The following is a 24,602-nucleotide window of genomic DNA, read 5'->3' as shown; positions in this document are numbered from 1 at the left end:
CATTAAATATACATTTATAAATATTGGTACCAGCAGTGTGAGCCTCTTGCCTCCTTTGAGTTATTCCCTCAGCAGGGTGGGATTTTTGCTGATGCTTATTTTGGCCCAGAGCCACTGAGCAGCTCTCCCAAATTCTGAATTAACACTGGAGAACAATGCAGCAAATAATTGAACTCTGTGTTTCTGGCCACTTGCTGTCTTCCATCTGGCAGAGTGTCTTTCCAAAGGTTTTGTGCCTGTTCTTGGTCTCTTGGAGAGGAGCAGGATGAGTAAGAGTTTTCCAGTTGTTTTCCTTTTTTCTCCTGCATGAGGAGAGCACTCACTGAATGTGCTTGAGGTGATAAGCAAACAATCAATCAAGTTTTTTTTTAAAGAAAACACTGAACAGAAGCAAATTCAAAACACTTGGAGGCTTCTGAGGATGCCTTGAATTGCTGTTGAGCCACTCTTTTGCTGAAGTGATGGCCTTAAAAAACTCCTTAACAACCCTTGCATGCCTGGGGTGGTGGTGAGGCAGGATTAGTGAAAAAGGAGGGAGAGAGATTAAAGGACGAGGAATTTTGGAGAGTAGTTCCCAAACTAAATACTGCTTGTCGTGTTCTATAACTTATCAACAAGCTGACAGCCTATTTCAGATTTGGAAATCTCCCAGAATTTGATATTAAATCAAGTCCCCTTCTTCCAGTTCAAGGAGTGCTTTGGCCCTTATCTTGCTCTGCTGTTTGTGGAAGGGTGTAAGGGGAAGGTGGCCTAATCAAGCTCTAAATTAAATGGCTTGGCATTTTTCCAGTCCCTACTTTTTCCTGCTGCCATGAACTGTGTCAAATCTTTTTTCCTCTCGGTTGGCTGTAATCAAAGTGTCATTTTGTCATTATTGATCCTTGTTAGTGCCTGGAAGTGCTGTGGTTGAAAGTTGCTGCTTCCTTAGCCCAAATTTACAGTCAATAAATAAAATTTTCCTCATCCTCACTTCTTAATGAGAATCTTCTCTTACACTTCCCTTATCCTTTCATGTATTTCTTTTAGTGAAATTCATATGGAACATCTGGACTGGATGAAGAGGGAGGAGGGGAGAAGATGGGATTCCTGTAACCTCTCTTCAGGCTCATCTTTTTTGTTTTGTTCCTTTTCCCCTCCCCAGTAAGTTGTTGTTGAACTGTGACATCTCAGAATCTGTCAATCCCACTGTCAACCCGCCCCCTTTTTAGGAAATTGGAATAACTTTTCGCTTCTGCCTTTTAAGTGCTCCCTTTTCTCTTTCTGCTGTCACTCCCTGCAGTGGTGAAATCAATGATCTGTCCTGGTGATTTATTTTTGTGCCTTCACATCTCCCCTTACAAAGTTCATTTACTACTGGTGAGGTCCAGTCCAGAACCTTCCATCAGAGATGCTGGAATGGTTTTCCCAGGGAAGCTGTGGCTGCCCCTGGATCCTTGGATGTGTCCAAGGCCAGGTTGGACAGGGCTTGGAGCAGCCTGGGATAGTGGAAGGTGTCCCTGCCCATGGCAGAGGTTGAACAAGATGAGCTTTGAGGTCCCTTCCAACCCAAACCATTCTGTGATTCTGTGACTGGATAAATGTCACAGTTTAAATTTACAGATCTTCTTTTCCTGCTGTTCAGTTGATCTGGATTTATTTTTTTGAGGAAGCAAACAAAGCAGTCCCTTGTCTTTGTGTGAACATTCTCTCTATGTAATTGAACCAAGTTTCATTCCCAATCTTTGACACTTAAGATAATATTTTAGTGGTTTGCTGGAATTCCAAAAAGTCAGATATGAAAGACTTTATCCACCACTTTCTGCATGAAATACAACAAGGAAAGCAATTTAATTGCATTTTGATTCTCAGTTCACTGTCCAAGAATTTTATATAATTGTTTATTAGAGATTATTGTAATCTCTACTACAATAATTAAAAGATGAAAAGCAATAAAAGGAAATAATCCTGTTGCACAACAACAGGGCTGCCTGACTCTGTGTGTTTTCTTTTGCAGTTATTAACCAACAGAGATATTTTTCTAGTGAAAATTGTGTTTCAAAAATTGCATTACCAGCTAAACAATTTCAAAAGCTGCATTTAATAATATTGTAAAATAAAACTGTTTCCTATGCTTGACTGAATAATGCAGCTTCCTCGAATAGTACAACCCTTTGCTAATTAACTGGGTGCTTTCATATCAGTAGCTGATTATTGCTTCTGGAAACAATCATTTAGCCACTGAGAGAGGAACAACACATCTTAATAAAGACATTTTTCCTTACAGATCAGCTCATTAAAAATTTTCTAGTGCGTGTCATCTGCAAGGCTGTAAAGTGGCTGTGACTGATCCTGTAAAATTCTGTGGGTTTCTGTCTGTAAAATGGGGATATAACAGAGGTGGCCAAATGGTCAGAGGATTGTTTTGATGAAAGGAATGTGTTAGAAATATTGATATTAAAAATACCCTGTCTTTAACTGCTGTTGTGAATTTGAGATTGAATTGGAATGTTCCAGAAAAATACAATTAGGGTGAAAGCATTTTTGCTCTAACTCTGATTTTGATTTGATGAGACAGAGTTCAATAAAATGAATGTTGAGCATTCGTTTTACTTAAACTAACGAGCCATCCTGAGTAGAGAAATCAAATGTAAAATTATCTGTATAATGACAAACAGCCTTCACAAAAACCAGGCCATATTTTTCCTACATTTGGGAACTCTACATCTTTATTTCAATATTTGGATGTCCCTTTAATTGTAGGCACTTATCTAGAAGTGGTTTTTGTGCTGTTACCCTGGTCAGCAGAACCATCTCAATCCTCTGTAAAGGTTTTGTTGACAGTTATGTAATTTTAATTCATTTGTATAAACACCAGTGAGGAACAAATCTGTGAGTCACAAGCCCTGGACAGGCTGTGTCAGGCAATCTTTAATTTAAGAGCTGAGATTGAAAACTTGGTGTGAAGTTCATTACCCAGTGGTTTTATTTGGATACTTGATGTTGCCTATAAATCTGTTTGTCCTGACAGAGGTGGCCCTTCAATCATCTCCTGAAATTTCTCCTTTCAGAAGGACAAATCATCTGGTAGGAACACGACTGACTCAGGCTGGAGGGACCTCAGGAGGCCTCAGGTCAAAGCAGGGTCAGACAATCTCTCTGTACAAAGTGTTCCAGGGCTTCACCCTCAAATCCTCCCTACATCCACTTGGAACCTGACTCTCTCAATTTGTGTCAAGAGGAAACAGCCTCAAGTTGTTCCAGGGGAGGTTTAGGTTGGATATTGGAAACAATTTCTTCATGGAAAGGGTTCAGCTGCCCAGCACAGTGGTGGTGTCCCCATCCCTGGGGGGATTTAAGAGTTGTGTGGGTGTGGCTCTTGGGGACATGGATTTAAACCCAAGTGTATCAATTTGGGACATAAAGCAAAAAAAAGCTGAAGTTTACTCAAGAGGTTTGGGACATGGATGCTCTCAGTGGAGAAATCCAGCTTCCTGCTCCTTTCTTTGCCTAATAGGATTTTAAGTGATCATCCTCTGCTTTCATAGATCAACAAGTAGTGAAGAAGCAGCAATTTTTTGGGTAAAGCCTTTGACTTTTAATGGTTTGGACTTGATAATCTCAGAGACCTTTTTCAACTAAATGATTCTGTACTTGTGTGATTCTGTGGCAGTGCTGGGATAGTGATTGGACTCGGTGATCTTGGAGGGCTTTTCTAACCTCAACAATTCTGTGATTCTGTGGTTGCTCCAAACCCTATCCAGTCTGGCCTTGGACACTTCCAGGGATGAGGCAGCCACAGTGCCAGGGCCTCACCACCCTCACAGAGAGGAATTCCTTCCCAATATCCCATCTAACCATAGTCTCTTTCAATTTGAAGCCGTTTCCCCTTGTCCTGTCACTCCCTCTCCATCGTTTTTTGTTGGCTCCCTTCAGGTGCTGGAAGGCCACAATGATTGGTCTGGGTGAGAAAGGAATCAGATTTAATTTAACTTCCAAACCTCTTTGACTCCATGGAGTAACTCCTGGTTTTCAGGGGGGGAGCAGAGCCCGTGCTGTGTGGAGATGAGTCGGTGCCATTTGCTTCCAGTGGTGTCTCTTAGGCAGGAATAAATTCCTAATGCTTAGATCAGGAATAAATTCCTGCCCTCACATCCCTCATCAGGGAGGACAGCTTTTATATTTATTTGTGCAACACCTTACAAATTCAGTCTACCTTTGATCATATCAATTTTATGTTATTTTATTTGAGCGTTTCTCGGTAAACCCAGCCATGGGGAGGAGTTCCAGCTGCAGCATTTCCTCTCCTTATTTTCTGTGCCTTTGTCAGCCCCTGTGCTCCTCATTTTGTGCCTCCACTGAGTCATCAGCACTGGTTTAATGGACTGGAACAGCCCAAGGTGGATGGTAATTACTTATTGAGTTGCTGATAGCCCAGATGAGAATAGGACTTATTAGATCAGGAATAATGAAAAGCTGTGTTTAATGCAGAAAACTTAGAGTCTGAAAGACAAGTGTCTCAATTTATATATCTATTTTTTTTGTATGAAAGAAATTAAAATAGTGGTATAGGAAGGTTTAAAATTATTTAGATGAATGATGTTGTTCCAACTTGTTTCAGAATTCCAGGTGTTTTGGGCTGAGAATTTTTAAACCTTTTACCTGCTATTGTTGGGGAGGTTTAAGGAACAAAACCTGTATAAAGTGACCACTGGTATTTTTTCTTTTTTTCTTCAGATAAATATGATCTGCTTTTTCTACCAGTCTTTAAACTTTCAAGTATCATTGCAGGTGTAGACCTGGCTTCCTTTATTATCCCCCAAAGTAATTTTCTCGTTCATCATCATGAAAAGTCCTTTATTAAAAGTTCTGCCGCTGCATTGTTAAATAAAATAACAATAATGACAATAATTATTTGATTTAACTGACACATCAAGTTGGGAACGTGGTGCTCCACTCTGCAGGACAATGTAGAACATTAATGGAGACATGACCCTGAGCTCAGAAAGAATCTTGAGATTGTAAGGATTCAGAAAAATAGGGAAGATTAGAAGGATGCTTTGTGTTTTGATGTAGAGCTTGGTTTGGAGATTCTGTTTCTGTGGTCTATTCCTGAAATATGAAATATGTTTTTGAACATCAGTGTCACAAAAAGCTCAGCCTGATTATTTCAGAAACAATGAGCCTGTCATTCTCCTCAAGTTCCCATTTTTATGGTGCGATTCTAACCCATCACAATAAAGGCTTCCAGAATCCCACGGCTACAGTAAATAAAATTTGAAGTGGTTTTCCTGAAAGAGAATTGAATACTGTTTCATTTGGAAGAGAAACTTTGCCTTCAAATAAGCAAAGAGCTGGAGTGACTTGGATCAGCCTTGGATAGGGCAAGGTGTCCCTGTCCATGGCAAGGGTGGAATAGGATGAGCTTTAGGATCTCTTGTAATTTCTGACTCAAAACTGTTTTTTAACTTATATTACCCTACCTGATAAATCATCGTCCCTCTCTCTATATATTTATATTGAATGCACAATTTTGGTTGCCAATTTTCAAATACCAGGGAAAGTTCAGCAGTAACTTAATAAAGACAGTAATTATATTTTCATTATTCCCTCGCTGCTTGTTAAATTGGGTTTGGAGTGTTTTATGGATCTAGAGCAATAAACATTATCTTACTTTGAGAGGTATTATAAAGTGTTGAGAAAAACATAATTATTGTTATTGGAAATGTTTTAATGTGAGAAGGTTAGAGAAACTTAATTATAGGGTTTTTTTCACCAATTAACTGGATATTTTTGAGCTCTGGTAATGTCATTTAGAGCCTTTCTTCTGTGGGCATCACCCCTGAATCTTTGATAGTCAGGATCAGGCAAAACTTGCTGTCTGAATTTGGGCAGCAGCTCAACCCTATTCCATCTCCGTTTGTACAAAGATAAAGATTCCTCCTCTTTCCAAAATAAGTTTAAATTCAAAAATAGCACAAATTCAGAACCATAATTTCCAGGCTCAGATCTTTCTGTGAATTGCTTGCTGTAAAATTTGGCACCTGGATAATTTGTGAGAAGTTGTAGCTTAGAAAGAAACTTGAACCTCATCACGAGGAAGGTTCTCTTGGTTATGTGATTAAATGTGCACCAGCCCTGTTAAAATCCAATTATTTTCCTTGAATACCAGTTGTAATAGTACCCCGGAGCCAGTTTTTGGAAAGATCCTACAGTATTAAGTGCTGAGCTCTCAGGAAAAGCTGCCATCAGTTCAATGGGAGCCGTTGAATCATTGTGGAAAAGGATCCTTGATTCTGTAGCACCAGAAGCTGCAGCTGAGGCAAGAAAAATCATTGCAAAATTGGAGTCACATTTGTGAGACTGTTTCAGCAACAGAAGAGTAAAAATGTTGTAGAACTGAGGTGGTTTTCTGTTAAATAGGCTTTAAAACCTCTGGGCACTTTGTTATGTTTATTTCTGGTAAATCAAGACACATTAAAGGACTAAAACCATCATTAGTTTTGTCGTTTTAGGAAGGAAAAAATTGTTTAAAACCCCTACATCTCTTTTGTGTCCCAAAAATCTGCTTTGGCTGGCATGAAACCACAAGCATTAGTGCAGTTTGTCAATAATTTCAGTGTATGACAGATCTGAATATTTAAATTCAGTTATTACGATTGTTCAGAGCAAAAAAAGACTGGGAAGAACAAGACACTTCATTAATTAGACCTTTATTTGTTAATAAAAGGAGAAAACTTTTAAGAAAAAAGGAATGGGCTGTGGATTTGGGTACAAGTACTTTATGTTTCTCGATTAAGGGAAAGGTTGGATTTCTGTTATGTAAGGAAAGTGGATTCACTGTTACTTATGGAATTTTATCTACTAAAATAATAAATTTTGGGGTTCAACTAACACATAATTACACAGTCAGCCCTTACTGGGCTTGATGGGGTTGTTTTCTTCCTCAGAGGAGTGAAATTCGTTGCAAATACAGGGTTCCCTGGAAAATTGAAATGAGATTCGGTGCTGCATTGGAGATGACAAATCACTTCTTTACAAATAATAAAAAAATGTTGGATTCATTTGGCCAATCTCACCCCAGGCCAGTCACCCCTGGCTGCATCACATCACAACAGGATAAATGTCCTCAAGGAATGATTGGAATATTTTAGCTGATGGCTTTAGGATGAGATGAATCATGTTTAGAATTTCCAGCCTACAACACTCCACGCTTTATTTGCTTATCTCTCTTGCCATAACAGGTCGAAATGTTAATTTTGATGATTTTCAGAATAAATTCTCATTTCCAGCTGAAATCTGCTGCGATTTGTGGGGCTATTCATAGAAATGAGCATAAAGAAGCTAATTTTAGCATGAGGGAGCTAAAATCTCCCATGTTTCTTGTTCCACAGCCAATGGAGGCACAGAGAGTGGGAGAAAACCTTGTTCAGAAGGAAGTTCAAAGCTGAAACCTGATTTTAGATTGTCTGAATTGCTCTCTGCTCACAGCCCCAAGGCCGGCAGAGCTCAAGGAGCATTTGGGCAACACTCCCAGGCACAGAGTGGGATTGTTGGGGTGTCCTGGGCAGGGCCAGGAGCTGGAATTCATGTTCCTTTCCCACTCAGGATATTCTGTGGATCCAGTTCCATGATTCTGTGGTTCAGTGCCAAAGCCTGGCTGCCTCTGAAAACTTGTGTCACTTACTGAGGTTTTCTGAGCAGCCAAACTCATCCTCCTTCATTTCAAACCCTCTTTTGCATCCCATCCTAAATCACTCATACACTTGGGAAGGTGCAAAATGGCAACTGGGAGTTTACTGTGAGCCATGCCTTCAGGATGGATCCTGTAGATGCAGTTTTGTAGTGGTTGGTGGCTGGTTTGGTTTTTGATGGTCACAGCTTCAGTCAAGAAACAGAATTTGACCCTTAAATTTTTGAGTGATTTATTTGGCTTAAGGTAAAAGTGAAAAATTTGTTGGTTATGATATATTTTATTTTGCAGTTATCATCACTGAGAAATAGAATATCAGCCTTAAACTGTGTCAGCTGCTCATGATGAAGTCATCACAATTTTTTAGAATCGGGGTAATTACTTCCCATTTCAATTCAGAAATGTTTCTTATTAGAATCCCTTCCCCATCCACTCCATATCATAGCACAGTTCAGCCCTTACCAGGCTTGATGAGGTTGTTTTCTTCCTCAGAGGAGTGAAATTCATTGGCTACTGGATTCCCTGTAAAATTGAAGTGAAATTAGGTGCTACATTGGTGATAAGGAATTATTTCTTTAACAAATGTTGTGTTCATTTGGCCAATTCTCTCCCAGGCCAGGCACCGCTGGGCCTGTACATACATGGGGAAAGGCTCTAGAATCTGCATGAAATAGTGGAATTATAGAATGGTTTGGGTTGGAAGGGACCTCAAAGATCACCTGTGTGACCAAACCTGGCTACCAAACCCAAACCAGTGCTTGGTAACACCGTTCTCACCTTCATTTTGCCATCAGCTTCTGAGCTGCTTCAGGCGGTAAAATCACAATTTCCTTTTTCTCAACAAAGCCCAGTTTTGTGGAATTATAGAATGGTTTGGGTTGGAAAGGACCTTAAAGATCACCTGTGTGACCAAACCTGGCTACCAAACCCAAACCAGTGCTTGGTAACACCATTCTCACCTTCATTTTACCATCAGCTTCTGAGCTGCTTCAGGCAGTAAAATCACAATTCCCTTTTTCTCAACAACTTGGCTCTCCCGGTTTCCCTTCGCTGTGCCGAGGGGGGAAATCACCAGGAAAAAGGCTGGAGCAGATTGGGAGGCTCAGCTGAGCATTGGGGCTGGTCATTTATCACTGTCAGCGGGGCCAGGGGGGACGAGGCACTGGAGCGTTCGCGCTCATCCGCGGAGTGACAGCTGACGGGAGCCTGGCGCAACCTCCGGGCAGATAATCTGCCATGGAGTGGGAATGTGTGCGAGGGAGATACTCTATCACCAGCACCACACTGTTCCCCATGGCTCCACCAGGCAAAAGGATCCTAGAATCTCTGCTGGTCAGAGTGATTCTGAGATGCGTACAAGCTTCTTTTTCCCAGCCCGGCAGTAGAAGAAGAAGAAGTCAGGATTCTTTTGTTCTCGTTCTCAAGGTTGTTTATTATTTCTTATCTATAATATTCTTTCTCTGAGTTGCTGTAGGTCTGTCTGGCAGGTCAGGTTAAGGCACACTGCTCGTCTTTGGGGTGGTGTTATCTTTTTATACTAAAAACTACGTGTACACTATTTACCATAACTTCTTAATACCTATCACCTATGTTAGACAGTGAGTTTCTACTCTAAACCAATCTAAAACTACCAGCATTACCCAGAACATGGAGGCTAGGAAGAAGAAAGAAGAAGGACAGGGCACGTCTAAATTCTTCTATCTTGGGGCTTTGAGCCCCCATTCTAAAAAAAAATAAATTCTCATTTTCAGCTGGAATCCGCTGCGATTTTTGGGGCTATTCATAGAAATGAGCGTTAAAAAGCTCTAAAACTCTAAAAATCTATTTTTCACCCCATGACAAATTCGCTGTCATTCTACTTAAACTCTCTTGACTTGTAATTCTTCATATAAAGGTTGGTAATTGTTTTTCTATGGGTCAAGATCAAAGATGCAAGGGTCTTGGGCTCTGTGCCGAGGTCTCAGAGCCCCCTGGGCAGGGGCTCGAGTCTTCTAGGGCAGCCAGGGGAATTTCTTGGGTTCTGACAAAAGGGAACAGCAGCAGGGCTTTAGGGGACAGGGGGAATTGGGATGTGTGGCTAAAACGGGGCTGGGCATTGCTGCCGTGGATTTGTGGATTCGCGAATCCGGGTGGATGGAGTGGTGGGGATGCATGGGGAAGGAATGATAATGGAATGGAAAGGGCTGGGTGCTTCACATCTCAGTTTAATTCTGCTATGAAGTCTGTTTAAAAACGGCAAAACCCACCCTGGCAAATACAGGCCTCAGTGAATCTAAATATTTTAAAGAACCAGAAAAATGTCTTGTGATAGAAGACTGAAATAGCAGCAGGAAAAATCTGATAAGGGAAGGTTTATACATATTTTCTGCAATGTTCAGGGGAAAAAAGGTTGAGGGAATTTGGATTGTTCAGCTTGGAAAAGAGAAGCTTCGGAGTGCTGCCCCTTCCAGTACCTGGAGGGAGCCTAAAAGAAAGGTGGAGATGGAATGTTTACAGGAGCATCAAGAAGGGCTTCCCACTGCCAGAGGGCAGGGATGGATGGGATATTGGGAAGGAATTGTTCCCTGTGAGGATGGGGAGGCCCTGGCACAGGATGCCCAGAGAAGCTGTGGCTGCCCCTGGATCCCTAGAAGTGTCCCAGGCCAGGCAGGACAGGGCTTGGAGCAACCTGGGACAGTGGAAGGTGTCCCTGCCCATGGTAGGAGGTAGAAGAGGATGAACTTTAAGGTCCCTTCCAACCCAAACCATTCCATAATTCTATTAAATATTTCCTGTAGGTGCTAATTTAGAGCAAGGCTCCCCAGCCAGTGTGAGAATATCCTGATCCCAAAAATTCTTGTTCTGCTACCTCATAAAAAGTTTTGCATCTTGAATTTGGTCACTCTGCAACTCAAAACTTATTGTTTTGAATTTGCTGTTATTTTTATTAACTGTATCCCGTTTTGCTTTTCATGACAAATCATATGCATTGCCTTAACTGGGGAACATTTTAATTGAGCACTGCTGGAGATTTTCCAATAAATTAACATTACATGTTTTTAACAGATGTCTGAAGTTGACATTGTTATTAGACATTGTAATTAATAGAAGTATTACCCAAATTAAAATCTCAGGGCCTCAGAAAAATTAAATTGTAGGTGACTGAGATGTTAACTCATTAATAGAGAGTGACTTTTGAATTCCCTCCACTGGGTTTTATTAGCCCAGTAAACACATTTTTCCAAGTAGCTGGAGAGGGAGTTGGACAAACCCTTTGGAATAAGGGCCTTGTGAATCAAGACATGTTTTACCAATGGTGTTGTGAGGTTCTTTAACCTGTCATTGTCTTATTGGTGTAATATGCCCAAAAGTACCTTTCTGGGATGTTGTAAAGTTTTAACATCATGCCATTGTAGAATCCTAGAAGGGTTTGGTTTGGAAAGGACTTTGAAGATGGTCCAGTTCCAATCTCCATATATGTAATTAAAGATTTGAAACAACACAACTCTGCATTTTGTCTACAAATTCACGGCCAGCCACAGATTTCAAAGGTCTTTTCCCACTTTGAACATGAGTGGGAACGTCCAGCAAAAATTATCTTGAGTCTCATTTTGAGAAGCCATGGACATAAAAATCAATGCCAGCTCATCAGTGCTAGGTGCCATGAGGCTTAACTGCTCTCAGGGTGAACCCTCAAAAAGGGAGCAGTCTAAATCCAAAGTCACACTTAGGAGGTTATTTATGTAAATATTAACCTCTTGTACTCTGGAAAGAATGAGACATTTGTGTGGTGATTCATTTGGCATACTGTTTTCTTCAGGATAAAACCAATCATACTTAAAAATGTCACTCTCTGAGCACTGATTATAAGGAAAGTAGTGACAAACTTGGATGAATTCCACCTATAACCCTGAAGTAATATCACAGAGATTCAGGATCTGTTCAGGGGAAGGATTAGGATTGTAAAAGGAAATTGTTAATAAACAATATGATTAAAAGCAGTTTGGAGGGGATTTTTTACGTCTGCATTGTTTTGCATTGCAGAGGCTTCCCTAGAATTTGACATTTCTGTTGCTGATTTCCAAGTGAGGAGACATTGAACTGAGCAGTGCCAGAAATTCACTGACCAGCAGAGATCAGACCCCAGCCCGTGGCTTTACAGACTTTATAAAAGTTTATTTCTCCCATGAATCTTCAGGCCTTCCCTCAGGTGGTTCCTGCACTTTGTAGACAGTTTTTTCCTCAATAATTATGGGATGCAAACTCATATTCCATAACAGGAGAACAGAGTGTTCCTGGAGCTGCTTTGCCTCTCTCCGTGATCCTTTCTGGAATTCCTGCCCAGGGCTTTGTGCTGCTTCCCATTTTTCACGGTGCACACACCACGTTCCAGATGAGCATCCAGGGCATGTTTTATTCATGTGCTTTTCACCCCTTAGTTGGGATCATTAATAAAGCTGCTAAATAAACCCAGGCTTAACAACCCTGCTCGCCACACCCCATTGGACATCTCCTCCCGCTGCCTCACGCTCTGTTTATCACCATCCTTTGTTTGGATCTCTTGGTTTTCCAGCCTGTCTGATGCCATTCTTACCCAAGCTGGTTAATATAAGGGTTTCAAGTGGTGTTTTGAGAGGTGTTGTCTGTAATTATGAAGTAAATCCAGTTGTGTTTTATCATCTTCATTCAGTTCCTGTTCTAATAAGAGGCTCCATGAAAAGCAGGAATGGCAGAGATGGCCCGGATAGTCTGTGGTAGGTGGATACCTCAATGCCAGGCTCTGCTTCAGCTTTAAGGCTCTTCTATTTTCTTTTCAATTTTATATTTTAGGAAGCTGTAGACTTCCTATCTCTGAAAGTGTCTGAGGCCAGGCTGGACAGGGCTTGGAGCAAGCTGGGATAGTGGAAGGTGTCTGTATTTTTATTATTTTCTTTTGTGTTACCCCATCCAACCTGGCCTCGGGCACTTCCAGGAATGGGGTAGCCACAGCTTCTTTGGGAGATTAAAAAGAATAAGTTTTAAAAATGACAACTGCTCATTATATTATAACAGAACTCCATGAACTAGGCTTTTGGGAAATGAAATGATGTCACAGTCTCAAAAATACCACAAGAGCTGATTACTTTGTGTATCTCATATATCTGTCTATGTTATCTTTCTGATCTGGCAGCCCTTCTAGACAAGATTCTTACACAATCTGAGATTCCTTTTGGTTGGTGTCATTATTTTCCTCTGCCATTGTTTCCTTTGCCATTTTGATAATGTATTTTACTGTTAATGTTTGTTCTGGTTCATAACACATAATCTCCATCAGTGTCGGGGCAATATTTTAATAAATATTTGTGTACACACAGGTACATCTAATCCTTCCCCTGAACAGATCCTGAATCTCTGTGATATTACTTCAGGGTTATAGGTGGAATTCATCCAAGTTTGTCACTACTTTCCTTATAATCAGTGCTCAGAGAGTGACATTTTTAAGTATGATTGGTTTTATCCTGAAGAAAACAGTATGCCAAATGAATCACCACACAAATGTCTCATTCTTTCCAGAGTACAGGAGGATTCAAGGCTGAATACTCAGATGCAGATATCCAGTGTGGAAGATGAAAGCCAAGTGCAAGGGTCCAAATTTAAGAATATTTAATTTGTGTACTCCAAACCTCCAAAGTTCAACACCTACAGTGTGAGAGAACAGATCAAGCAGAATGTGTGGTCACAATCAGGCTGCGAAGGGTCACATAATCTCACAATCCCAGAATTGTTTGGGTTGGAAAAACCCTCAGAGATCACTGAGTCCAACCATTCCTGACAGCCACGGCCACCAGTGATCCATGTCCCCAAGTGTCACATCCACGGGGCTCCAGGGATGGGGAATCCACCCCTGTCCTGGGCAGCTGTGCCAGGGCTGGACAGCCAAATTCCTTCCTTTTCCAGGAACGAATTGTTCCCAATATCCAACCTAAAACTCCCCTGGTGCAGCTTGAGGCCATTTCCTGTCCTCCTGTCCCTGTTCCCTGGGAGCAGAGCCCGACCCCCCTGGCTGTCCCCTCCTGTCAGGGAGTTGTGCAGAGCCACAAGGGCCCCCCTTGAGGCTCCTTTTCTCCAGGCTGAGCCCCTTTCCCAGCTCCCTCAGCCCCTCCATAGTTTGTGACCTTGTCTCCTCAACAGCAGGAAGTGTTACTGTACTTTCCAGGATACTTTCCTTTATTTATACCCCAAATATATCCCCGATCCCCATATTTTACTCTCACATCCCACTCCTCTGTCCCAGCCGCCATGAATTCACTCCCCCAGTCCCCAGTACCTCTACCCCAGGGGACTGGGAATTTCACAATCGCTATTTCTCCTCCTCTGCACCTCCACCACCCTCTTTAAGAAATTTATTCGTTTTCAATCCAAAACCTCATTTTCCTGTCACTCCTGGTCCATTTCGTGGCAGGAGCTGTAGAAGAAGCCCAGTGTGTGATCTCTGGCCTTTGTTCATTAAGCAGCACCTCTGTTTTTTGAGGAGCCCATGTGTTCTGGAGGCTGAGCTGACACTCTGTGCTAGGACACATCACATTCTGTGCCATCAGTCAGTTCCTGTGTCCCAATCTGTTTGATGGCCTGGATGCAGAGAGCACAGCATGTCACATTGTGGGACGTCATCTCCAGAATACATTTCCAAACTGGTTTCAGCTGCCACTCTTCCTTTCCTGATCTGTTTTGATAAATAAACTTATATATTTTTCAACAACATTTGTGATTATTACATTCCATTGAGTGACATCAGGGTTTTTCTAAATAATAGCTAGGATCCCTCATGTCAGGACAGCACCACAATACTACAAAGAGTTGTGGGTCCAATAATTCAAATAATTCAAAATTCAAATTGTTGAATTGCTGTGACATAGCCACCTCTCCTTTTAATTTGTCGTGAGCAGATCTCTCCTGATGGAGAGGGTGGAACTGGAGAAGTGAGGTAAAAGAAACCCAGCAAATCCTGTTCATCTTTGCCAGTGCTAAGGATCCAAAAGACTCATCAGAGGTGGAGACATAAATGACCAGGATTGGGGATCGATGTGTCTGTGCTGAAAATAACCTTTGGGACACAAAGGGGTTTGAACTGTAACACTTGAGAGTTTATCTGAGATGACAGGAGGTTTTTTATTGCGCAGGAGCTTTTAGAACTGACAGTTCTGCTCGTTGAACTAGACCTGAAAAGAAAGAAGAGCTTCTGTTTCATCACCAGCCAGGAAGGATTTAGGGATGAAATTCTGCCATAAATTAAAAATCTCATCCCACTCAAGGAGAGCAGCCCTCTCCCTTGTGTGCCTCTCTTTAGTCCTTCCTCCAAGAGCCCCAGTGAATCTCTGATTTCCTGTTCTGTTTTTCCCTTTTTTTTTGGTAGTTTTTGAAATCCTAGATTTTGAAATCCAAATTCCACCTTCAGGAACAAGGAAAAATGGGAGGGTCTTAGTTTGGATTGGAAAAGGGGGATTTAGCAGGTAATTCCTATTCCTTCAGAAGCACTTCCTTCAATCTTTAACAGCCAAACTTTCTCTCTGTCCTTTGCAGACCATCCCAAAAGCATTTTCTCGTGTCCAGGAGAATTTGGGAGAGGGGATGGATATAAATAAAGTGAATGATTTCACTCTCTGTTTGAATTAGTGAGGATTTGGAACAATCCCATCCTTGCACAATTTACTAAATTCTCATTTTTGGCATAATTTGGTACATGAGGCGTGTGTGACTTCTCCTGGCACACACATCATGTACCTTTTTAATGAACTAAACCATTTCTTTGAGGAAGTATCTCTTGGGTTAGAAAACAGTGAAAAAATAAATAAACATCCTTAGATTTAAAAAAATCAGGCTTGAAGGTATTTAGGCCTATAAATGAATGATCTATAAATGAACAACCTATTTTATAGAAGTACTGGCCAGTTGTGGCTTTCACAAGTGAAAAGTGAACAGAAATTCTGGAGCCCAGAAGTTCCTAGAATCAGTTCATTTACTCAGGCACAAGCACAAACCAAGGTCAGATCCCTATCTTCTAAAGCAAGTGAATGAAATATAATTAAGTTATATTATGCCTTATATTCCACTTTTGGAAATAGTAACCTGTGAGATCCTTTTATAACTGCTTAAAAAAAATTCTTATGTTCCCTGATCTATTTTTTCTCCCAGATTCCCAACCCCTCAGTAGCCCAAATCCTCCACCATGGTGGTATGATAGGAAATGTAGGAAAAATTTAAGAAAAGGCAAAAAAGAAAGGGGAAAGGAATCCTTCAAGTAGCAGCTGATTTCTCTGGGATGTTCCCATCCCTGCTTTTCCCTTTTCCTCCTCCTTTCCCCTGTTCCCATCGTGACTGTGCTTTAGGAGATGGAGGAGGCTCCTGGTAATTGGTTAATCAGCTATTTTCAATTCAATTCCTGGCTGTACTTACCATGGAAAATTAACAGTCCTTGCATATAAATATGACCCCTACTCCTGGATTAATTTGATTATGTGAGAATCTCAGTTTTCATTTAAAAATAATAACTTTCTGGCTGCTCTGATGAAACAAGTTTGGATATGTAATCTAAATATTCCCTAATGGCTTAAAAAAATCAAAAGACAAATATGAAGAACATATGAATCTCTTGTTAATAGAATTTAAATGTTCTCAAATCTTTGCTGTGATTGCTAGAGATTGAATATTTTGAGACCAGAAAATTCCTGATTTTCATTCACTGCTGGATAAGCATTCTCTGAAAGCCAAACCTTTTTTAAGCATCTTCATTTGGGTCCACAAAAAGAGAAGTGATGTTCATTAAATGACTGAGGGTATCTTAACCCCGAGTTCTTTAAATTTCCCTGAGCTTGTAAATCTGTTTGGGACCTAAGTCAGGCTAGTTTGAAAGGAAATATTTTTTACAGAACTTTCCCATTTGAGCATATTTCATTGTTAACTTTATCTATCATGGGTGTGATACCATCAACCCATGGAACAGGGAGGATAAATGAAATGCATCCTAACAAATTAAAATGTGCCAGAGAACAGGTCTGGGCATTGGAACTCGATTGTCCACGCTGATAAATTGCTGGGATAGGATCAAAACTGATTTCATCTGGGCTAATTAACTATTGGATAGTTTGTAGATAAGAACTTTCTGTTTGAGTGGTTGAGTGGTACAGACTCATGGTGAGGGCAGCAGGGAGGGAGATGGTTCTAATTGGCCTCATGAGACCCCACCTGCAGAGCTGCCTCCAGCCCTGGGGCCAGCAGCAGAAGGACGTGGAGCTGCTGGAGAGAGTCTAGAGGAGGCCACAGAGATGCTCCAAGGGCTGGAGCCCCTCTGCTCTGGAGCCAGGCTGGGAGAGCTGGGGGTGCTCACCTGGAGAAGAGAAGGATCCAGGGAGAGCTCAGAGCCCCTTCCAGAGCCTAAAGGGGCTCCAGGAGAGCTGGAGAGGGACTGGGGACAAGGGATGGAGGGACAGGACACAGGGAATGGCTTCCCACTGTCAGAGGGCAGGGTTAGATGGGATATTGGGAAGGAATTCCTGGCTGTGAGGGTGGGAAGGGCCTGGCACAGGGTGCCCAGAGAAGCTGTGGCTGCTCCTGGATCCCTGGCAGTGTCCAAGGCCAGGCTGGATGAGGCTTGGAGCAATCTGGAACAGTGGAAGGTGTCCCTGCCCACGGCACAGGGTTGGACTTTTTAGATGGTTAGATGGTCTTTAAGGCTCCTTCCCAAGCCATTCCATGATTCTGTGATAATCCATGTGTGGACAGAGCTTCACCTGCAGTCAGTGACTCTTTAGCCAAGGGCTGTTGTAGGACCATAGTTAGAAACTATCCAGTGAGAGGTGCAAAAACTGAGCAACGCCTAAGAAATATTGAGGATCTGCTTAGCAACTTTGGATTATCTTTCCATGTATCTTCGATCTGTGAAGGATTGTTTCTGTTAAAATCAAAAGATTCTGAGGAGTACAGGGCAGACACTGCACCTGTCTGAAGCAGACTTTGCCTGAAGCTGAAATTGAATGTCAAGTCCTCCAGGATCTGTGTGGTTTTCAGTTCCTACTGGCTCTTTTCATCAGTGTGTCACAGGAATCTCTCAGGCTTAGCATGGAAAATTTAGAGTTTTGGCAGTTGATGATGGAGCAGCATTTGGAAGTTTTTAGAGGTTGTTGTTCATGAATTTATGTTCATGAAAATTTGGGCTGCGTGAATATCAATGAAATAAAAGTAAGAATCTATTCCTTAACTTTTCTTGGGAACCCTGAGGACCAAGGAGATTAAAAAAAATGATGTAGAGACGTCCCTGGAAGTGTTACAGGCCAGCTTGGATGGGGCTTGGAGCAGGCTGGGATAGTGGAAGGTGCCCCTGCCCATGGCAGGAGGTGGGACTGGATGAGCTTTAAGGTCCCTTCCAACCAAACCATCCTGGGATTTGATGATCCATGTCCTTCTAATTCCGCTTTTCTGTGCCCAATAATGGATTAACTCCATAAATTGACAGTATTTGGGTGGAATGTGCTGTTTTCAGCCCCAGGAATCTGAAATGAACTCACAGCCAGTCCAGTGCTCATTGGAAATCTCTCCATGGCTCTGTAACACCAGGTTTTATCCTACTTACTGCAATCCCTTGTCTCTGGAATGACAATGAGCTTGGAAAAGTAATTTATTCTTTCTCTTGGCAAGCTACAGGGATAGTCCTATTTTTTTTTTCCTTAATCCATGGGGCCAAAGTATTCCTGATTTTCTGGATTCAGTCTATCCAAATTGTAGGTGAGAATTAAAATATTTTCATATGGAAAACTGTTCTGTAAAAAGCCTCAAATGGGGACATTCTTTACTTCTCCTTGGGGAGAGTTGTTGTTACTTATACATTGCTATTTAGGTGTTGTTACTTTCTTCCTAAGGTTGAATGTGTATTTTGTTAAGGCCCATTTAAATTTGGGGTTTTTTTGGGTTTATTTTTTACTATTTAATGCATCTGTGCAGGAAATACTGGAAAAAAATAGTGAGCCAAAGTATGAATGACAAGAAAATGAATCATTTTATCTGGCTGAGATCTTAGAAATTAAAGTATGAAGACATTGGGAGACAACTTGGGAACTCTGAAAATATTACTTTCATTCAAGCCCGTCTCACCTCTGAAAGTTTAATTTTAATTTTAATATATTGAAAGCCTGGCCATTTGAAATGATAACTGCTTCATACATCATGGATGTCACTCACTCTGTAAATGAAGGCAGCTATCAGGGCGAGGGCAGGGTTAGTTTATTTGATCTTACAAGATGTTCTGTAATTTTTCTGACTGTTCACTCCTCTCCCGTGGCTGTAGATCATGTTGGGAATAGCAGCTACAGCTAACGAGGTTGAAACCTTGGTCATGTTACTCCCACTCTGGAGCTTCCCAACAATTTTCTTCCCAAAGCTTCTCTCTTGAGGCACAGGACAATCAATTTTCCTAAATGCCACCAATTGACTCATGGCACCTCTTGCTCCACTTGCAGATAACCCTGATTTTCCCTTTTCACTGACTGTTGGTAAATGTTGGATGCCAGCTGGGATTAGGAATGTGCCTCCCTGCTAATGAGAAATATTGTTTGCAGAGAATTCACAAGTGAGCCCACATTCCTTATCTGACCTGGTTTATTCCTCACCAGCATCAGGACTAAAGGAATTAAAATAATGCATGCATTGAGAAAACATCTTGATTTTTTCCCAGGGAAATATTTTGTGAACAGAAAGTTGTATTTTGAATTCAGGCAGTTTCATTTCTTGAAACCATTGTTTAAAATGTGGCTGAGCAGCAAAAAATCAATGTGGAGATGGCAGTGAGAAGGTTTTGAACTACAAGAGGGCAGGGTTGGATGAGATATTGGGAAGGAATTCCCTGTGAGGGTGGGGAGGCCCTGGCACAGGGTGCCCAGAGAAGCTGTGGCTGCCCCTGGATCCTTGGAAGTGTCCAAGGCCAGGTTGGATGGGCTTGGATCAACGTGGGATGGTGGAAATTGTCCCTGCCCATAGGAATTGTTCAGGTTTCAATGGATCTGTGAGAAATAAACAATTGATTTTATGCAAAGCAAATACTCTATCACATTTTAACTTTTTTTTTTTTTCCCCTTCTAGATAAACATCATGTCAATGGGAACAGAATGGTTGAACCTTTCCCAGAGGGAACACAGATGGCTCTGTTTGGTAAGGCATCAGTTTGAAAATAAAATCTCAAAATTCTGTGGTGTTCCTGCATTCCAAATTTCTTAATTTCAGCCTGACTCCTTTGAGTTTCAGAACCTGGGCTGCTCCTGCCTTTTTCCAATCACTGACACCAGCTAAAGCCACTGGGCATTTTGGAGATGTCCTTTATATGTCATTTCCATATAAAGAAATACACTAAAAATGTTTTTTCTTAGTTACACAAACAGAAAATGTAAATCCTGTATTTTGTTCCCTAGAAATTCCAAAGTAATTGCTTTTTTATGTATGATAATTTGTCTAAGATCATTCATTAGTTTAAACAAAATTCTGAAGATGATCCATGATTCTCCACACTTTAAACCATGAAAGGAACTCCAGCTGTTTGGGATCTCCTGGACTTGGAGGGATTTTACCTTTTACATGCCCCAAACCAAACCTGCTGGTTTCTGCCTGACCTTGTGAATTCCTGTGGAATTCCTGTCAGGAACCATCAGAGCTGGAGAAGGGGCCAGCTGGAGAAGAGAAGAAGTTTAATTTCTCTTTATCTCTCTCTTTTCTATGAAAATTTCATTCTTTGAGCCCGTTTTGAAGCCTTGAAAAGGTGTTTCTCCAGAGAAATTAATTACTTCTGGAAGTAATAAACATCCTAAAATGGATCAAAATCATCCTTTTCCAACCAGGATCTGGACTTTACCCAAACCTGGGAATTGTCAGAGCTCTCATTTTGGGATGTGCTGATGTAAGGCAAGCCATCGGGATGTACTGGGAGGAAAAAAGTGGATTTCTATGGCAGTTATTATTAAAATTAATTGCTACAGAGAATGAAAAATTTCCTAATGCTGTTTTGATACAGCTGAGTTGTTTACAAAGGATATATTTCTCTATTAACATGTGCAGGATGGTCCAAAGTGCCTTAGGAAATGTATTATATTCTATTAAATATTTCTCTGTCTGTGATGCTGAAGTAAATCTTAAAGCACTCCTTGATACACATTAATTTAATTCTCCAAAAATGATCTTTTAAATTCATGATGGCAAAAAATCTTGGTGAGTGTCATCTTTCCTGTGGAATTAATGTTGGTGTAGTTTCATGGATGAAGAGGAGAAATGGTTTGTGGGTGTCACCCTTCAGTTTCCAACATGATTTATTCAACTTCTCTTCAGAGTTCCTCCAATCCAGTGTTGCCTTTCTGTCAGTGTCTCCTTCTCTGTGGATTTTGGGAACATAAACAAATTATTGGAGTGGTGGAATGAGTGATTGTTTCATAATTTTCTTTTGGAGCAAACAGAAAATGATTTTAACCTTTTAAGCTCCAAGGCTCAGATGGATTTGGAGATTCTGCTTTGAATTTCTTATAGCAGAAAGGGTCAGAGGATTCTGGTACAGTCTGATACTGATGCAGTTTGTGCTGTTTAGATTTTTTTTTTTTTTAATAAGCTCCTTTTGGGTTTTAAAAAATTTTCTGTGTCATGATCAGATCAGTGTTTGTGATGGGTGTTGGTTCTATTGTTGCACACAATTTGTAAAGAATCACAGAAAGCAACAGAATTTAATTGGAAAAATGCAAAATCATATTAAACAGCACACTTTGAAGCATTCCTGAGGAACTCTGTAACATTCCTATCAAGCCTGGGAACTTCCATTGTTTTTCACTTGCCCTAGATTTTCCACTAGGCTGCGATTGCAAGTGTTGGGCTTAAGTGGTGAAAGCTCAGGCTGGTGCCATCTGTGCTGTGAAGGAACAGAAAACCTCCACATCCTGATTTTTGCTATTAGACCTGCTCTGGAATCGTGCACAAACACAACTCTGGTGATAATCCCTGGCATTTGTTGGTGTTGGCATCCCAGTCTGGGGGGTGGGATTGGGAAAAGGGAGCTGCAGTTCATTTTCCTCCCTCCAACCCATGTGAAAGGGAATGAAAGGCCAGGTTGGATGGGGCTTGGAGCAACCTGGAGCAGTGGGAGGTGTCCCTGCCCATGGAACTGGATGAGCTTTAAGGTCCCTTCCAAATGAAACCATCCCAGGATTCTCTGATTCTAAAACAAGCACTAGAAGAAGAAAATGATCAGTCAGGAATTCCTCTCCTGGGATTATTACTCATCCTGTCCATTTGTGTTCCTGTTAACAGCAAGTTCTTTGTATTTTGGGACTCTGCAAGCTCAGGAGAGAGCCTGAGCCAGTCGAGTTTCTGACTCCACCTCACCAAGACAGGATTTTCACACCCCTCTTCCAGAAAGATCCATTAATCCTTGGGATTCACAGGGAAGAGCAGTACTTAGAAGAGATCCTTCTTCCTGCCTAGAGAGGGTGTGGATTTCCCCTCACTGGGGTTATCCCAATCTCCCTTTCTGGGGTTATTCCAATCTCCCTCACTGGGATTATCCCAATCTCCCTCTCTGGGGTTATCCCAGTCTCCCTCACTGGGGTTATCCCAGTCTCCCTCACTGGGGTTATCCCATCCCAGTCTCCCTCACTGGGGTTATTCCAGACCCATTGGACACAATCCTATGCCCTGAGCTCTGGGATGACCCTGTTGGAGCAGGGAGTTTGACCCGATGAACCAGATGACCCTGCTGTGCTCCCTTCCAATCTGACCCATCCTGTGATTGCTTAAAAAGATCTGCAAAGCCCAAAAGTTGGTTGTGTAGAGACAGCCAATTTGCAGGGAATTTTCCTCTTGCTTGGATGGTTTTAGATGCAGCAATAAACCAGCAGCAGAATGAAATATAATGCAGGGCTGTAAACACTGAGCCTTCCACCTGCTGCAAAACGCAGCCGGATTTCATTCCACAGCTCCCTCTCCTGCAAAACCTCCTCAAGATGCTTTTCCTAATGGTGCATTATTCATTTGATGGTGTGACTGCTTGTTTGGATCAAGGGACAGGGTGAATGTACTCAGGGATTGTTCCTGCAGCTTTCCCATCTACAGCAGAACCTCACAGATTTCAAAGGATTATTTAAATTACCTCGAGGCTCTCCTGTTGTCTGTTCAGCATCACCCAGCTGCTGGAGGTGCACCTATTGTTCAGCAGGATAAAGAAATGTGTCCTTGTTTCTGCAGTGGGGGAAAAAAGCCACGTTTCAAGGGTGAGGGTGGTTCTTTAATGGAAATCTTTTAATGCTCCCCATCCTGTGACCTCGTAATCCAGCTCGCAGCTAAGATTAAAGCACTAAGGGAACATGATGTGCACAGGCACAGCCTGACTGGCGTGCTGTGTCAAAAATTCCTTATTCCCAAATTCCTTGACTTTGCCCAGAGAAGCTGTGGACTCCCCGTCCCTGGAGGTGTTCAAGACCAGGCTGGATGGGGCTTGGAGCTATCTGGGGCAGTGGCAGGGGTTGGAACTTGGTGGTCTTCAAGGTCCCTTCCAACCCAAACCATTCTGGGGTTCTGTGTTTCCATGGAACAAGTGGAACTCAATGCTACATGTTTGTGTTACGAATGATAAAGTAGAAGCCCTTCAATGAATGCCTGTCCAGAAAGTTTTCTTGGAAGTGTTATGGCCATGGATATGTTCAGTTAAAAGTTCTTTGTCTTAAGAGACTGATTTTGACCCCAAACCTAATCAAAATCCAAATAAGGGGGGGTGATAATATTTTGAAAATAAGCAGTTTAAGGTCTAAATCCAACTTATTTACCAGGGGTAAAAAAACCCCCAAATGCCTGAAAGCTCCAGAACATTCATGACTTCAAGAAATTAGTCTTTTCCTCAGCACCATTATAACTCTTGCATATTTTAAACACATTTAAATGCACTTCTGCATTATCATAACATCATGGAATGGTTTGGGCTGGAAGGGACCTTTAAGATCTCATTGCAACCCCCTGCCATGGGCAGGCAAATTATGCTCAGAGATGTTTCTGATCAGGTTTCTGTTGAATTTTAATCACTCCTTTTCCTTATCAGCTGCTGCTGCAAGACTCCAGTTAATCACAGAGCACCTCTGTATTCCCTAAGATTTCTATGTCACCTGATTTCTCCAAGAGGAAGCATCACACATATGATGTGAGCATAGAAAGGCTCTTTTTTACCTCCAGTGAAATCTGGCAATAGCTCAGATTTGTAATTACAACACTTTTAAAATGTAGGAGCACATTGAGCTGTATTTGCTTGACATAGAGTGGCTTGTAATGGGATAATTGGTTTCTTGATGTAAACAAAGTGCAGGCAGAAATGGGATGTTAAGGAACTGATAAGGTCTAATTATGGATATTTTGGAGCTGGCAGACGGATCCAGGCCTGTTCACCTCCTGCTCTGCACTTATTAGACAGCAGCACATTCCAGTAATTCCATGGATTATGGAATTGTTATGGATTATTGTTGTGTTTTGCCTGAGTTATTGTGAGTTATTGTGTCCTGTCACAATTGCATTCCCACTGCTTCCAAAGGTTATTTAAAAATTCAACCAGGGTCCACCAGGATTGTCCAGCGAGGTCTCAGCTGTTCCTTGGGGCTCTTGGAAAACTGAGCTCCTCCAACACAGCCTTCCCTTGGGGGCTTCAACTCCTTCCCATAAAGGTAGGACAGTGTGGTACTTGCTGGGTCCCCAGGATGAAAGGAAGAATTGAGAATCTGACTCCATGTTCTTAGAAGGCTAATTTATTATTTTATGATATGATATTATATTTAGAATACTATACTAAACTATACTAAAGAGTAGAGAAGGGATGCTTACAAAAGGCTTAACAAGATACTAATGAAAAACTCACGACTGACTCCTCAGAGTCTGACACAGCCTGACTGTGATTGGTCATTAAATAAAAAGAATTCAC

General features: G+C 41.6%; 1 protein-coding gene across 2 annotated transcripts in view; it reads left to right on the top strand.

The window, feature by feature from the left end:
- Positions 1 to 24,602, top strand: part of MSRA (methionine sulfoxide reductase A) — a 237,750-nt gene that overhangs the window by 66,245 nt on the left and 146,903 nt on the right. For both annotated transcript variants that reach the window (XM_066547616.1, XM_066547617.1), the window contains exon 2: positions 19,757 to 19,825. In XM_066547616.1, coding sequence (XP_066403713.1) covers positions 19,757 to 19,825 — 69 coding nt within the window. The remainder of the gene's footprint in view (positions 1 to 19,756; positions 19,826 to 24,602) is intronic.

Source organism: Molothrus aeneus, chromosome 3 (genome assembly GCF_037042795.1).
Source record: "Molothrus aeneus isolate 106 chromosome 3, BPBGC_Maene_1.0, whole genome shotgun sequence".
Classification (NCBI taxonomy): domain Eukaryota; kingdom Metazoa; phylum Chordata; class Aves; order Passeriformes; family Icteridae; genus Molothrus; species Molothrus aeneus.
Note: the sequence above shows the minus strand (reverse complement) of the source record. Positions and strands in the feature narration are given on the sequence as shown.